The 17,352-nt window shown below is 39.5% G+C and overlaps 1 protein-coding gene across 3 annotated transcripts in view; it reads right to left on the reverse strand.

Annotated features, from left to right (window-relative positions):
- NDNF (neuron derived neurotrophic factor) overlaps positions 1–13,352 on the reverse strand; it is a 40,196-nt gene extending 26,844 nt beyond the window's left edge. Inside the window, exon 1 of one of the 3 annotated variants that reach the window (XM_037830569.1) lies at positions 13,163–13,352. Coding sequence is in view for 1 of the 3 variants with exons in the window: in XM_037830567.1 (XP_037686495.1) it covers positions 12,430–12,440 (11 nt within the window). In the remaining 2 variants the exon portion in view is untranslated. Of the gene's footprint in view, positions 1–11,589; positions 12,149–12,429; positions 12,496–13,162 lie in introns of those variants that run through there. The other 2 variants (XM_037830567.1, XM_037830570.1) reach the window with 2 other exon arrangements.
- Between the last annotated feature and the right edge of the window lie 4,000 nt (positions 13,353–17,352).

A 17,352-nucleotide genomic window follows, 5' to 3' on the forward strand; every position in this document is an offset into this window, starting at 1 on the left:
AAGTAGCACTGTTGGCTTCATCTTTAAGATTTTGATTGAATTTTCTGATCTCTAAATTTCATTCATTATCAAGTTTTAAGTATTTTGGATATATATTTAAGGATAGGCATGGATGAAATAGAGATCACTCATATTCTTTCTTCCTTTTTCTTTGAGAACTACCATTATATTCATAAGATTTTACCACTTTCTCTTTTCTCTACCTTCTTCACATTAAAAAAAAAAAAGACATGCTGGTTTCTTTCTCCTGAGGAGTTTATGTTTGTCATACAGGACAGCAATTTGGAAATTTATGACAAGATTCAAAGTTACACCAAAGTTTCTATTTTGTTCATATACTGAATGGGGTTTGAAAATACAGTAGTAATAATAAAATGCTGTCAAGAAGGAACACTTATTATTGCCATAAAATATGACTACCAGAGAATAATAAAGGGGTATTTGATTCCATACACCTAATCCCATATTTTCCCAAATATCTGCTAGTCCTGAAGCTTCACCTCCTGCTCCCTGGCTCATGGCAGTTCTTCTGTTATAAGAGCATTAAAGCTTGTTTCCTCCCAAAACGGATTTGAGGTGGGCTCCAATACTAATGCACAGAAGAAAATCAAAACAATAATTGTAAAAACAACCATACTAAAGATAATATGACTCAATTAGATAAATGAGCAGGATGGATGTCCCAGGGACCTTAAATAACTAGTTAAAATGGTTAAACCCTAAATCATTCTTAGTCCCAGTAAACAAAAAAAAAAAAAAAAGGGAGGAAAAGATACACAAGTATGTAGTTGTCTTGCTCTTGTAAAAATAAATGTTAAAGTATTGGTCTTCAAATGTGTATTTCTTCTACCATTCCTTTCCCCAAGTAATAAACTACAAAGCCGTGTCTTTGGAGAGATGGGATATTCTCCAAAGACACTGGTTCCTGATAAACTAGTAATTTAGAGAACCTATCAGATTGGATAGTTAACATATCATTTTCTTTTTTCTGTCTTTCTCTATCTGCTTTTTCTCCTATCTTATGTCTCAATATCTCGAGTAAGGTCTTTCAAATCTTATATTCCTATCAATTCAGGATTGAATTCTCTTAAAAACACCTGAATTTAATTTTGGCCTGTTCTTTACTCTTTCCCATCCTCCAATGTCTTCATATTATATATTCATTCATTCATTCAAGTTTGGGGACAATTAAAAGACTGCTAAAGGAAAACAGAAAAAAGAACACTGGGCTTAGAGAAAGAAGATCTGAATTGAAGTTCTGACTATTCATCATTATCTGCTTTTGTCCTTTGAGGAAGTCACTTCTCTCTCTGAGTCTCATGTTCTTCATCTACAAAATGAGACTTTTTATTCCCAGAATTGTTCTGAGATTACGTGTAATAATGGGTATGCATGCCATTTTAAAATTAAAAAGGTTCTTTGTATATACAAATAGTATAAGCCAGCTTCTCAAGCTAGTTGCAAGATTTTATCTAATAGCACAAGAAACATGTTGACTATAGACATGTGTTTTTGACCTGCTCTTAACACAGAGATGTGAGAAGGAGTTCCAGCATCAGGTTATTCTCTTTTATTTACCTAACCTATCAGGTAAAAGGTTAGGTCCCTGTTCAGTAAGAGACTGAGTAGAAGCAGAGGATTGGCCAAGATTTTGGGTTTTAAAAATAATCACATAAACAGTCGGAACCTCTTAACATTCTTCTTGTCAGCCTTGATACATCATATCTGAGGACATCAATATTGTTTAATAGACAAAGCTGGATTAAAATGGGTTCAAAAGTAAGCATGCTGTCTTTTTAGGTACAAGTTCTAGAGAAGGATTTAAAAGGAGCGTGTTGAGATTAGAGAGCAGAGGATCAGGCCCAGTTCCTGGGATGCTCTGCATTATTATTTCTGGATTAAGAGGTGATGATGGAAAAACAGGACAGTTTCAAAAGGCAGAAGATGTGGACAGACCCACAGTGATTTTTAATGAAGAATGTATAGCAAATTATGATGAAATAATGCAAGCATACCAACCCCTAACAATTAGAGAGATGACAAATGACAAAATACTGACCAAAATGGTAATTCAGGTCCACAATTATTTCATCTCTTTCCCCCCAAAGAAGTAAAATATAGAATTAGAGTTAGGTGTGGTTTTTCTTCTTTTTAAATTTTTTTTTAAGGGATGCACTGATGAAAGGCTGCAGCTGGTGAGTATTGGGGTCAGTAATGTGCAGTGGTCATCACACAAAATATACCCTGCCAAGAGAAAACGATGTCTCCAAACTGCCTCTTTGTTGTTGCTTTGAAGTGCAGATACACTTTCAACATACAGATTTTTTAGATTATAAACTGGATTTGGTGGCTGAAATGTTAATATGGGTATATACACTTTCACTTTGAACTTAGTTTTTCCCATTATGTTTTAAAGAGTTTTAAACTTTGAGAATATTTAGAATACCCTTTTATATGAGTCTCGGATAGCTCTTATTATTAACATGGAATTTTGGAAATCATTTATTTAAAAAATCTTAGAACTGGTCTAACTTCAACTCTTACCTCTCAAGAATGCCATATTATTAATGGAATAATAGAATAACTGTATAGCTGAATTACTACTAATTACACTAATTGCAAAAGGGATTTTGCAGCTTATTGATTTTTCAGTGTTGTCAGTTATACATAATTGGAACACATTTCAATATTATGGGTTATGTGTCTCTAATAAAATTATAACTCATTTTGCTAATCCCCAAGTTTCTTATTAGGCTCTACTTACTAAAGAAAATAGGTTTCACTACTACCCCTTCCAGACAACTTGTTTCCATGGGTTAAAAACCTTGTCGATTTCATGCTCACACACATACACACACACAAATCCAACTTAACAAATAGTGCTTCTCAGAGCATTTTAACAACCAGATTTGAATGGCTGGTCACCTGGACTGATTAAGAGGAGGGCTGAAGAAAAGAGATTTGCCTTCAAAAGTTGACTCCATGGCTTTATGTAGACTTAATAAAGCAGAGTGATAACCTATCTTGGCTTTTGTGTTTGGAGTAGGATTTGGGCAAATGGGGTGGGGGTGGGGCACAAGCAAGGGAAGATTTACAACAGAAACTACACGTTTTAAGACTGATACTCCATTACAATTTCAACAATCTCCCCTATTAAGAAAGTCTTTAATACTCTAGAAGGACACATATGGGGCCTCATTTATCTATTTATCATTACTGACAAATTACAAGAGCCACTGCCAACCCTTTGCTCCATTTGCAACTAGAATATTTTTGCTCTCAAAGACAGGTTGTTTCTGCAGGCCCTTAAATACTGCCCTACAAATGGAAAAGTTTAATGAATTTTCCCCTAAGAATTTTCATAATAAGTTAACTATTACCAAAACAAAATGAAAAACATTTAATGCATACACAGTCTAAAATTATGGTCTTGTGGATTCACACTAAATAAGTAATATTTTTGAATCATTAAATTGTAAAAGAATTCTATTTGTGTCTATGCAAATTATTTTGACTATTAATCTTGATTTAAAATTTTTAGAAATTTCCATCAATTTTTTCTGGAACCAGATTTACCACTTTCTTCAAAAAGTCTGCAGATTTAGGTAAGTAACTTAATGGAAACTGTCTCAAATTTCTCAGGAGTAGGAGGAATAATAATGTCTTTCTCAAAAGGTTGCTTTGAGTATCAAGCAAAATAATAGAGGTGGACCTATTTTGTGAACAATCAAGGGTTAGACAAAGTTATAATATTATTAATAAATAGAATCATTTCCATTCACATTGTGAAATTTAAAGTACAGAAACTACTTAATATACTTTAATAATTGGCAACTTTACCAAAAAACAATAAAATTACAAAGAAAATTTTCAAAAATGTAACACAATATACATTTTTATGAGAGCATAAAAAAGGTTGGATACATTTTTTTAAAACTTGAAATATTGAACTTTTCAAAACATAATGGGGTGTTATATTTATTTTAGTGGTAACAGAGGAATTATAAAATGTTTATACAAATAAATAAGAGCACTCTTTAAGAAAATAGTGAAGAGTTTATTTGGTGACTCTTGCAGCTGACTTTTCGCCTCCTTTCAAGACCTCACTCCACAATGTGCTGTCTGCATTGTGGTCTCCAAAACTCTTACAACTGATTTAAAAACAAAACAAAACAAAAAATATGTATATAATCATGACTCAAATCACTCTCTCCTGAGATGACTGTCACAGTATCACAAAATGAAATAATAAATTTATACTTTTTCTTTTTAATTTCAGTGGTGTTTTGTGGAGAGGGCTGACTTCTTGTCTGAGCCGATTAGATTATTATTTTTACCTTGCATTTTTTTACTTGTTGGAAGCTGTCACCACTGTCATTTTTTGTTGTTGTTGTTCTGTGACCATCTGATATGTTGCGCAAGAGTGCCATTATCAATACATACATTAAATAACATTTTAAAAACACAATTTCTCCCTCAAAATATAAATGAATATTATAATATATTATAATATAATATTTTATATTACTTGTATATTTATTTAAGTATAAATATTTATAAATATAAATATAGATAGACTTTCTGTTATTAATTCTTGCATCACAGCGAGGCATCTTGCACACCCTTAAAGGTGAGGACAACCTGTTTTAGAGACCTCTGCTTGGCAAAGCTGACACTATCAAAAGCTGAATATCTGTTCAGTATGATTTTAGAGGCAATGGGACACCTCCATCTCAACTGTTTAAAAAGAGTTTCCTGTGTCTTTCATTTTACCTGAAAGATAGGGTTTTAAATGCAAATATTCACTGGACCTCACCTTGCAGCTATAACCTCAAATGTCCTTCCTAATTCCTAGAGATTAAAGTTCTATGACTTAAATTCACACCAAGATATAATGAGGACTGGTTACATAATTTGTGGGATCCAGTGCAAAATGAATGCAAGACCTCTTGTTCAAAACTTGTAAATTTCAAGATGGCGACAGCAGAACATTCAAACAAGCAGGGCCCTCCGAGGCGCAGGCCCATGAAGTTGGACCTGGTTATAACTCAAACTAGAGTTCAAGGAATGGAGACTCAATTATTAGAGGAAGAGGATAAAATACTGGCGCACTGTTCTACAAAACAGAGAAGGTGAGGGTGCATATATCACACTTCTCTAAATTTCTTTTTCAGGCTAGCCTCCTTACTATCTGGCCTTAGCTAGCAATTAATATATCTTGGTAAGGTGTTAACCTGATATTAACTTACCCTGTTTACCATCCAGGGTTATTTTCATTTTTAAAAGGGACATTGAAAAACATTGACTGTTTTAGTACCTTGAGAAGCCCTGGTAACGTTTGGAGCTGGGTGGCTTCCCCAGTCCCTCTGCAGCCATCTCTCACAGAGCCCATCAGTCAGTTCATCTACTAGTAGAGTTAATCCTGCTACTGAGATCATTTGAGTGTTAAATTTTTCTCTCCCACTTAAGAGGCAGTTTTGTTTTTCCATTTCAAAAGACATAATATATTTCATAGCACAATTCTGCAAACTTCTAAAGGTCACCAATAGAACTGAAATTCACATCTGGGACAGGGGAGGCAAAGAGAGAAAATGGCTGCCATCTTTTCCCAGTGTTGTAGCTGCACTGCTATTTCTGCTCTCTGTCACCACTATTGACAACCAACAGCTCTTCAATTACAGGATTCAAGTATTTCTGAATCAATCCTAATTTGAAGCTTTTGATAATAACAACGAATTTAGTGTACTGTAATTTAATATGAATTAGAACATTTGATGAGTGCTATCAACATATGCATGATATTTAGATATAATTTATATACATATATGAGTGCATCCTTATGGCAAAATGTGTTTACTATTTGTCTTTAGATATATTTTTAAACAAGGTAAATAAAATGGATCATACACATTTATGGATTTTTTTTTTTTGCTATGAATGAAAATTTAATAAGAAACACATTTTATTACTGGAATGAAATGCATAATGTTACACTTGGCAATGCCTGTGGGCTTACTGTACATATGACCTGAACACAAGAGAGAAATCAAAGCCATCTCTGAAGTTCACAGGGATTGCTATGGTTTATTTTTCGCTACAATGTGCTATAAATTATAACCATCTACACCCTAGGAGGTACCAACACTTGTAGCATCTAAGTTGGACAAACCAGTCCTAAACAAATAAGGCTGTTTTACACTAGCCTTTCCCTCTTACACAAAATATTTCCAAGTAATTACCATAGCTGTCCCCTCATTTTGTTTGCCAACTGTGCAGATCTGGTATCATCTGTCCTTGTCTATATTAGCTTATTCATAGTTCCTATATTATAACTTTAAAAACATAGTCATGGTGATTTTCAAAAACAAGACATCACATTTTACAAATCTTTCAAATCATGAGTTCTGTTTTACTACTTATTTTAGAAAATGTTAAGTTTTGATCTCATACTGCATCTACATCTGTGTACATAATGAGTTTGCCTCACAGAACAAGATGTAGCTATGACAAATTTTGTTGTTGATAAAACACACATTTGAATATAGTTCTATATTTTTTGGCCATGTCTTCAGATTGTGGGACATATGTTCTCTGAGCACACAGCTGGAAGAAGAGGGTGTTTCCCTTGATTTCTTCTTAGGGAGAAGAAACACAGACAGAAACTTGCACAGTCGCCATTTAATTGAGCCGGTCACCACAATTTGTGATATTGGCTGAAATCATTCCAGTTAGAAAACAGACATGAGTACAGTGCATGTTGTTATCTCGATTTCTGTTAATTATTATATCAAAATCTTCATACTGCAGAGGTAGTATCTAATAGTCTCCTCAAATGAGTTGATTTCCAATCATGAGTAATCATGTTTTTATTGAGTTCCTTCCAAACTTTATATAACTCTATTATTCCTGAAACTGTTTTTTTTTTCTTTTTTTCATGACTATAGAAAAGGCAGCAAATTCTTTCAAAAGGGGAATTAAGAGAGACATTTGATAAGTAAACTATACATATTCTGCCATATTTTTAAACAGAAGATTCATTTCAGAGTTTTTACAAATGAAACTCCGGTGTATACTTCAGAGAAATATATGAAACCTTAAATTTGTATCATGTTCAGGTTTGCCACAGGAAAAATAAACAAATGAAAACCAAGAATTAATCACTGACTTGCTAAAATAAATCACTGTGCAAAGGATACAGAAATTATTGAAGGAATAATGAAATGTAACCTTGGAAGTTTCATACTTTTCTTGTGAACTTGAGGTCTGCGTGCGAACTTTAAAATGAAGCCTAAATCAAATCTAGTTCAGTGAGTTCCCTGAAAAAAACTGAGATTGTAACAGGGCCCATCACCCAGCTCTTCTGTAGTCAGATCTCTCTCTTTACCCCAAAGGGAAAAATCTACAGAAACATATTGCTAGCTCCTTTTTATTCCACAGTGATCAAATTCTTTACCCTTAATTTTAAAAATGCAGAACATGCATAAATTGATATATTTCATGTTTGAAAATGTTTCAAACAACTAAAAGTCATGGATTTGTTAGTATGAAGTTTTTAATAAAAATGCCAAATGTAAGAAGGAAAGTATTGATATAGCATCTTTGGGTTGTATGATTAGGAAGTCACAAAAGCAGCCAACCATACACCTGCTTTGGGCACTGGCTTGGGCACTGGTGGGCTATGGAACAGCAAATGTCAGACGTCATCTCAGAAATGACAGAAGATAAATGAAATCTGCACACACATCCAAACAAATCCAGATTAACACTCAAATGGTGCAGTTCTTCCCAGAAATATAACTAAATTTAGGCATCGTATGCAGCAATAAAATATTAGCAGTTTTACTTTTCCAGGTCATGCCATGGGTTTCTTTTTTAACAACAGATTATTTACTTTCCTTCCTAGGTCAGAATTAACATGTGGAAGCATGACTGCATGCATCCTAGGTGTCAGTTTGTATATGTAATATAGTGGGAAAATAAAGCATAATTTAGCCTATCCTTAGGGCATAAAATCAAAGATTTTTAAGTAAAGTATTTAAATATTGGGGCTTTAGTTCTGCAAGCATTTTTTTCTCAAAGCAAAGATTTAGTGTGGCTTACTATTTACTATTCAGCTATAATTGTTTAGCTGTTGCTTCTCCCAAAGATCTTGAACAAGAAATAGAGGAAAAATAAATTACATTCTCCAGAATAATTCTTCTGAAATAAACATTTAGAGGTCCTAGATATTGCTCCAAGTTCAAATGAATCATCTGCATTATTTTTTCTGGGTTACGTTTGCTTTGACCCACTACAAATGAGAATGTGACATATTTTCTTCCCAGTGACTATGTGATAACAACTTACTCTGGCAAGTTTCAATTAATCAGCTACCACCATGGGTGTACGGCTCCCCAAAGCAAGAACTGATAAGAAGACAGGGAGCAAAAAAAGTGCTTAGTCACTGGAATCAACCTCTCTGTCACAGGGAAAACTAAGAAAGGGAGATTAAATCTACCATACGTTTAATCAGTGCAAATTAAGTGGAATTCACATTGATTTTACACTATGTGTTAATTCAGGCATAACCATAGCGCTTCCAAAATCTGCTCATCCTCCTCATCAAAATGCAAAACAAGTTCCGCCCTAACGACAATGACAGCAAAACAAACAAACAAACAAAAAAAAACAATTGAGTTTTAAAATAAAAATTCTTACCTCTAGATAGACTGAATGGAACTAGTACTGAAGTAGACATGGGAAGATAATAAATGGATACATTTTATTTCTACATTTCCCCCTATTCATTTCAGATAATTTGTTAGTGTTTTAAAACATTTTTTTCCCCCTACCACACGCAGAGTCTGGCCAACAAGTCCAAGTAAGCAAACTAAAATCTGATCACCAGGTTCATGAAGCTAATTGAAAAAGTCCCTGAATTAAGTTTTCCGAAGACTGACCCTCCGTTGCTACTCTGAATGCAGCATTGCCTCAATGCGGTGCTGGCACGGTTGTGCCATTAGTCCTTATTCCTTTACATTCAAACTTTACCACATGAATGCCAAATAGACACAGGACAAATCAACTGGGTGTGGGAACGCCCCTTAATTCTCAACGAAGGATATTTTTCAATTACATATTTTGCTATATCTTAAGAGACAAAAGCTGTATCTGCAAGTGATTAAGAGATGTTTTATACTCATGGTTTCATTTCTGCTTGAAATAAATGCATAATTTAAACCACACATAATTCGTAGCAATTTAGGCCCATTACAGAGTTCTAGCTTCTTTTTTATGATAGTTAACTAATTAAAACAGAGTGTTACTGCCATGCTGAGCCTGCTTCTTTGACATACAGGTTTAATGAATAAAACATCCTGACATAAATATGAAAACAATAATACAGACAAGCTGTTATGTTTTGAGTGTGTGGTAAAGATTAAGGATATGTATTGAAGTTGAGTTGAGTAGAAAAGGCACTTGTAATTTCTTTCTTTAAAGGAAGAAGTAAAGGATTCTTGAAAAAAATTTGAAATATTATTCATTTCTCTAACTTCTGGACTCCTCATTCTCAGTTGTGCCCCTACCCGCCAAGAATATACACTTGTAAGAGTCACTTTTGAAGGATAAATGATGAGATATTTTAATGTAATCCTGAATATAGGTTTAGATTGAAAATGGGAATTGGGACCATAATTAATTACGTTTCCAACATTTTTAAACTTGGAGAGATTGAGACAAATGAGGACATTTCATAAGACTGCAACCTTCCAAAAGTTCATGGATTAAAACTTTGGTAAAGTGACAGTATCTTTTTGACATCTGATTAATCCCATATGCACAATGAGTGTGAGAAATTACTATCCTTTCGGTATTTTCACTTTCTGAAACCACTGTAATAAGAGGCTGACATAAAATCAAACCAAGTATAAACACAGTTTCAGCTAAGGTTACGGCCTTATTATCACTCTTAATAAGCAATAATGAGTTATAATACCAGAAGCCCTCAGTCCACTCTGCTCTATACACACATTACCTCTCCTATTCATCCGTCACATCTTTCAGGATAATAAAACAATTCAATCCCATCAAATCCTCAGCAACCGCTCCCTCGGGAGGGATGTTTTATCTCTACTTCTGCAAGCCCGGGAAGGATTTTACTTGTTTGAAGGGGGCGGAGCATGGAGCGGGGTCCTATTTATTTCCATTGACGACTCCCCTGGTTCTCACAGGCGCTCAGGGACCGGGTGGGAGGAGAAGAGGAGGAGGAGGTGCGGAGATTCCCTCCTTCAGAAAAGAAAAAGAGTTCAAGAAGCGAGGCAGCAGGAGGAGGGGTGGAAGGGGGAAGAGAGGACAGTATGTTTGGCAGATCAGAAACTAACTGAAAAAATGAATTCTTCCTCGCTATTTAGTTGAATAGAAAGATGAGAAGTAAACAAATTTACTAACTCAAGTTGCTATAAAGAACTCAGTTAAATACATAAATAAATAAATAAAATCAAAGCCAGAGACGTTTCCTCAGGTTCATTTCCCGCTCAAGGTCTTAGTTTCAGGGAACTAATGCGCCCAGAGCAGGAGATGGACAGCGCCCCGAAGGGGGCCGGATGGGGAACGGCGACCTGGCCCGCACAGAGGTGAGGGCAGGGAGCTCCGAGGGCCCCGGCTATCCGCGCGGAGCCGCGGCGGGGATTTAGGGGGGACCTCTCCCGCTTCGGTCTGAAGCAGGGGTGGCGGAAAGGGGGAGATAACCATGCACAATGAAACAAAACCGCACTCCAGATTCAGCAGTTTGCGAAGTGCCCCTCCAGAACAGCTGGGACCTGGGAACGTACGTTCGGGATTCCTGAGTGTCGGGGATGCCTGGATTCTCAGCTAAAAACGGAAGGTAGCGCGATTAGAGCGAAACTCCACCCGCGCATAGACAGGGCGAGGGCCAGACACACGGCTGCCCCGGCTTGGGCGGGAAGAGGACTTCCCCTCGGTGGCTGCTCTGCCCTCTGGACAAAAGTATGAGCCGGTCTGGGGCCACCCTGCTGAGCCCACAGAAGTTTCTCTAACGACGCTCGCCGACCCCGCCGCGGACAAATGAGCCGGAGCGGTGGGGGGTGAGCCCGGCGAGGCCAACCCAGATCCCGGCATCCCGGGCTGCGCGGCTACCAGCCGCTCGCCGCGAACCCAGCCCACCTGAACCCCTTGCTTTTTGCTCAGGCGCAGACGCCCCCAGTAGTCAGGCAAAGTAACCGGCCAAATCTGGGATAAACGCTGCGGTTCCCCGGACCCTGCTGTTCCTCGGAAAACCGGTCCACCCCTTCCCCCCGCCCGCACGCTGTCTCGACACCCGCTCTTGACACCGCTCAGGGCCTCCCAGCCACGAAGCCAGCCTGAAAAACGAGACCTGCTACGTTATCCCTCGCACCCTCTGCTCTTCGTATGTGGACCCCCTTCCCTTGCCCAGCAGTGACCGACAACCTCGCTGGGCCCCTTCGAGTTGGAGGACAAGCTCCTCAATCCCCCATCCCGGATGCGCCCTCGGGGGTGAACGCCCCTTCCCCCAGGTCTCGGAGTGGCGTCGGGGCGTCGGGGAATTGCTTTCCTCTTAACGCTACTTACCTTGAAATTTGTTTTCGTTTGTTTTTTTTGCTTTTTTTTTTTTTTTCCTGGAGTGGAGGGAAGAGGGAAAATATCTCCCTGAGGTGTGGTGAGCAAAATAGTCCACGTCCCCGGCTTCGGCCCAAGATGCTACACACCAGAATCCAGGAACCGAGGGGACTGGTGGGTGTGAGCGGAGGCAGATAAAAGTGAGAAATTAAATCGGCCAGAGTGTCTCAACTTTGCGGTTGGCGCTGCAAACTTCAAAGGCGGACGAGGGCGGGCGGCGCGCGGCCACCGAAGTTGCTGCGAAGTGAAGTGGCGAGAAGCGCGGGGTTGGGGGATCCCAGGGCAGAGCGGGGAAGTGTCGGGAAGTCCTTTTAAAAGGCAGCGAGTGTGCGGGGGCTGGGCGGCGGGAGGATGCTGCTGCAGGGAGCCGAGCTGGCGCTGGCTCAGCCCCGTGCTTGGGCGCCAGGCTGGAGCGCTGCGCGCGGAGAGCCTGACGCACCGGGCGGCGGCGGCTGCGGCTGGTGAGTGGTTCAGTTCGCTCCGCTCTGTCGCGGCTCGGAGCCGGGAGTGTGCGTTCGCTCCCGAGTGTCACTGCAGAAGCCCCAGCCGCTCTCCCTCCCATCCTCAGCCCCTCCCGCCCCACCGCTGCCCGCCCGCTCCCTCCCTCCTCTGCCCGCTGCCTCCGCTCCCTCCCTCCCTCCCGCTGCGCGCCAGCGCGAACACACACACACACACACACACACACACTTACACACACGCGCGTGCCCACACACACTCCGCCCGGCGACCTCTAGTGCTCCCCAAAGAGGACCTTCGCTGGCGGCCTCGCAGAGGGCACACTGTTTTCCTTACCTCCCCACCATCCGGGGAAAGGATCCAGAGGCCCGCCTGGACCCCGGGAGAGCCGCAAAACCCAGGGAGACGCGCACGCGAGACCATCGCACTGTCAGGGAGAAGGGGTGCGCAACAGAGGGGGATTCTGTGGGGTGGATTTGGGGGCGGGGTGGGAAGACGTGTTAAAGCAGAAGGTTGGAGGTTGGAGGCGGAAAGCAGAATGTGCAAACTGTATTCATGTCCCACTTTTTACCCGAAAGCCTGCCTACCATAGCCTTCACTCAGGGAGCGCTTCCCCTTCGGCGCACTCAGCCTCCTCCGGTTTGAAACTCAGCAGCTGTTTTAACAATTGAAAAGCGGCCCTACAGGACCAGTGAGAAACGGAGCAGAGTGTGTGAAGCCATTAAGGCTGACTAGGTAATTATGATAAGAAGTTACCTAATTAGCAACCTGGCCTGGGCACTGGAAACAGTAGAGGGGGGAAAAAAAGTACCGAATGATTTAGTGATCTCATTTTCGGCAACAGCGACCGAGGTTCCAGCGAACCTGGTTTCCAACAAACCTGGTTTTTAGACGCTTGAGTTTACTGTTAGATAAACTGTTCTAAAAATATATAGTTTATGAAGATACAGTGTCAATATGGAAAACAAGGAAAGTACTTGCTTTCTTCTTACCGCCACAGTGAAATGAAGATAGATAAGACGAAAATCAACCTTATTCATATGACAAACTACAGTCTTTTTTAAAATACCTTGTCACAGAGGGCGGTCCGATGAGGCTCCTGACGTTTTCTGGCTTCCAGACGGTAATACTGCAGTAGATGGGGTTATGAAACCATTATATTCCACAAAAGTGTTTTGTAAAAATCATAGCATTTTTAAACGTTAAAAAGGGCATTTGAGATCACTGTGCAAGCTTATTATTGCAGATCAGACAAGCCCTGGATCTCAGCTTAGAAATCTGAAGCAGTAACTACTACACGCAAGAGATGTGACTCAGAGGAGGTCATTGGGACATTCATTAACAAACATTTATTAAATCTCTACTGAGTACCAAGTATTTCTTAGGTACTGAGATTTAAAAGTAAGGCATGGTACCTGCTTTTAAGAAACTCTCAGCCTGATGAGGAGATAGATGTATAAATGGAAATGTAATTGGTGGTGTAATGGAAATTTTTACCTGGTCAGGTGGGAGCACTGAGAAGGAAGCAGCTAGCTCTCCTTTTAGAAGGTGCTCTTGGTAGAGATTTTAGTGTGGAGTTCTGATGGATGAGAAGGATTATGCCACCAGGCAAACAAGGATGGAGGAAAGAAGGGCGTTCCAGAATAGAGAGAAGTGAAAAGGTTAGGACAGTGCCAGAGTACCCCGAGTGTCCTGGGAACTGGGAGAAGTTAAGTGTGGCTGGATTGGAGGTGAGATAAGTCAGGCCAGGTCACACCAGATTCTGCAGGCCCAAAGAACCAGAACTATTAAGGGTTTTAAACAAGGACAGATTTTAAGGTTTGTAAGTGCCATTAGATTTGTGGTTTAGAAAGTTACCTCTGGCATCAATGTGGAAAACAAATAGAAGGGAGAAAACACCAAAGAGGTTATTTCCAGGAGAAAAAATTAGGTCTGAGCTAAGGCAACAGCGTCAGTGTTAGTTGGGGGCTTGATACAGCTCTAGAGATATTTTGGAAATAGAATAGACAGAGCTTGGTGATTGATTGGACATTGAGGGTAATGGAGAGGAGGAATACTCTAGACTGAACTCTCAAGTTTCTGGCTGGGGCAACAGGGCAAGTGGTGATGCCATTAGCCAAGAGAAACAACACACAGAGAGGAGCAGTTTTAGGAGGAATGTAATGAATTCTGCTTTAAATTTGTTGAGTTGGGGGCGTCTGTGGGACATCTGAGTGCACTGCCATATAGGCAGCCAGAAGGAGAGCTCCTAGGAGCAGAGATCCAAGTTGCAGAAAGACATTTGGATTCATCAGCATTTGGGTATTTCTTGAAGCCAGGGAGAGGAGACCGAGGATGGAACATGGCAGAACACCAGTGTTTAAGGGGTGACTAGAGGAAAAGGAGCCTGCAAAAGAAAGAGATGGAGACCAGAGAGGGTGGGAGAGAATAAGGAGAGATCAGGGCTGATGAAGCCACGGGAAGAAGGGAGTGGAGATCAGGGTGGAGTGTGGCAGAGACATTGAGACGGTGGGACTGAAAAGCGAGTATTACTCAGCCATGCTCACCTGAGTAGCTGTAGTTTATGTTGTATGTAAGTGAAGGATCAGATAATAACAGGAAGAGGAGGTGGAATCATGGGGACAGAGAACATAAACTCATGTAACTAGCAGTTTGTGAAGGAAAAGAGAGAATTGGAGGTAAGAAAAGCATTTTTGCAGTAGTTGTAGTTTTGTTTACTTTTCTTATGTTTGATAATTGCATGACACTGAGGGAAGAGCAAGTGAAGAGGGAAAGGCTGAAGATGTAGCAGAGTAGTCTATTAAGTTCTCTGAAAGTCACCTCCTCCCTCATCCAATGGGGGTACTAGTGTCTACCTCATGAGTCTCACAGGATTGATGGGGAGTTCAAATTAACCAGTGATGGGGGGAGTTCTTGAAAATTGCCATGAAGAAGAGGTTAAAGTGACTTGTCATTAATTTAGCCAATTGATGTAAACTCAGTCTGTGGGAAAAATTCTATAAGAATTTGTCAGGGATGATTTTGTCAAAGTTCCTAAAAATATCCCTGTTTTGAACATTATCATTTGAATATGTTGGTGTACCTGTCTTCTCAAAAAAGGAGAAGATTGCAGATATCTTCAATGTGTTCTGAGAGACTTGCACAATGTGCAGCATTAAATAGAACATGCATTATGTAATCAGACAGACTTGTATTTAATTCAGGACTTTGGCAATTACTTGCTATGGGGCAAGGATATTAACTTCCTGAGCTTCAGTTTTTTTTTTTTTTTTTGTTTTGTTTTTCATTTTTATTGAGATTATTCAGATACCATACAATTATCCAAAGATCCAAAGTGTACAATCACTTGCCCCTGGGCACCCTCATCCAGCTGTGCATCCATCACACTTAATTTTTGTTCAATTTTTAGAAACTTTTCATTACTCCAGACAAGAAATAAAGTGAAAGATGAAAAAAGAAAAAAAGAAAAGGAAACTCTAATCCTCTCCTATCCCTAATCAACCCCCCTAAATTGTTGACTCTTAGTATTGCTATAGTACGTTTGTTACTGTTTATGAAAAAATGTTGAAATACTACTAACTGTAGTATATAGTTTGTAATAGGTATATAGTTCTTCCCTATATGTCCCTCTATTATTAACTTCTAATTGTATTGTCATACCTTTGTTCTGGTTCATGAAGTGATTTCTAGTATTTGTACAGTTGATCATGGATATTGCCCACCATAGGATTCAGTTTTATACATTTCCATCTTTTGACCTTCAACTTTCCTTCTGGTGACATATATGACTCTGAGCTTCCCCTTTCCACCTCATTCACACACCATTTGGCGCTGTTAGTTATTCTCACGTCTTGCTACCAACACCCCTGTTCATTTCCAAACATTTAAGTTCATCCTAATTGAACATTCTGCTCATACTAAGCAACCACTCCCCATTCTTAAGCCTCGTCCTATATCTTGGTACCTTATATTTCATGTCTATGAGTTTACATATTGTAATTAGTTCCTATCAGTGAGACCCTGCAATAATTGTCCTAATGTGTCTGGCTTATTTCACTCAGTATATTGCCCTCAAGGTTTTGTCATCAACCCATTTTTTTTAATATGGTTTTGTTCACTCACCATACATTCCATCCCAAGTAAATAATTGATGGTTTTCCGCATGGTCATACATTTATGTGTTCACCACCTTCACCACTATCTATATAAGAGCATCTACATTTCTTCCACAAGGCAGGAGGGAGAGTCAAAGAAGGTAGAGAGGCAAAAGAAAGAGGAAAAAAAAAAATGACAGCTAGGAAGCAGCAAAAGGAAAAATAACCTTAAATCAAAGTAGAATAAAGAATCAGACAATACCACCAATGTCAAGTGTCTAACATGCCTCCCCTATCCCCCCCTCTTATCTGCATTCACCTTGGTATATCACCTTTGTTACATTAAAGGAAGCATAATACAATGATTCTATTAGTTACAGTCTCTAGTTTATGCTGATTGCATCCCTCCCCCAATGCCTCCCCATTTTTAACACCTTGCAAGGTTGACATTTGCTTGTTCTCCCTCGTAAAAGAACATATTTGTACATTTTATCACAATTGTTGAATACTCTAGATTTCACCAAGTTACACAGTCCCAGTCATTATCTTTCCTCCTTTCTTGTGGTGTCTCACATGCTCCCCATCTTCCCCTCTCAACCGTATTCATAGTTACCTTTGTTCAGTGTTCTTACATTGTTGTGCTACCATCTCCCAAAATTGTGTTCCAAACCACACACTCCTGTCTTCTATCACCCTGTAGTACTCCCTTTAGTATTTCCTGTAGGGCAGGTGTCTTGTTCACAAAGTCTCTCATTGTCTGTTTGTCAGAAAATATTTTGAGCTCTCCCTCATATTTGAAGGACAGCTTTGCAGGATACAGGATTCTTGGTTGGTGGTTTTTCTCTTTCAGTGTCTTAAGTATATCACACCACTTCCTTCTTGCCTCCATGGTTTCTGCTGAGAGATCTGCACATAGTCTTTTGAAGCTTCCTTTGTATGTAATGGATTGCTTTTCTCTTGCTGCTTTCAGGATTCTCTCTTTGTCTTTGACATTTGATAATCTGATTATTAAGTGTCTTGGCGTAGGCCTATTCAGATCTCTTCTGTTTGGAGTACGCTGAGCTTCTTGGATCTGTAATTTTATGTCTTTCATAAGAGATGGGAAATTTTCATTAATTATTTCCTCTATTATTGCTTCTGCCCCCTTTCCCTTCTCTTCTCCTTC

This window comes from Choloepus didactylus, chromosome 3 (assembly GCF_015220235.1).
Source record: "Choloepus didactylus isolate mChoDid1 chromosome 3, mChoDid1.pri, whole genome shotgun sequence".
Taxonomy (NCBI): domain Eukaryota; kingdom Metazoa; phylum Chordata; class Mammalia; order Pilosa; family Megalonychidae; genus Choloepus; species Choloepus didactylus.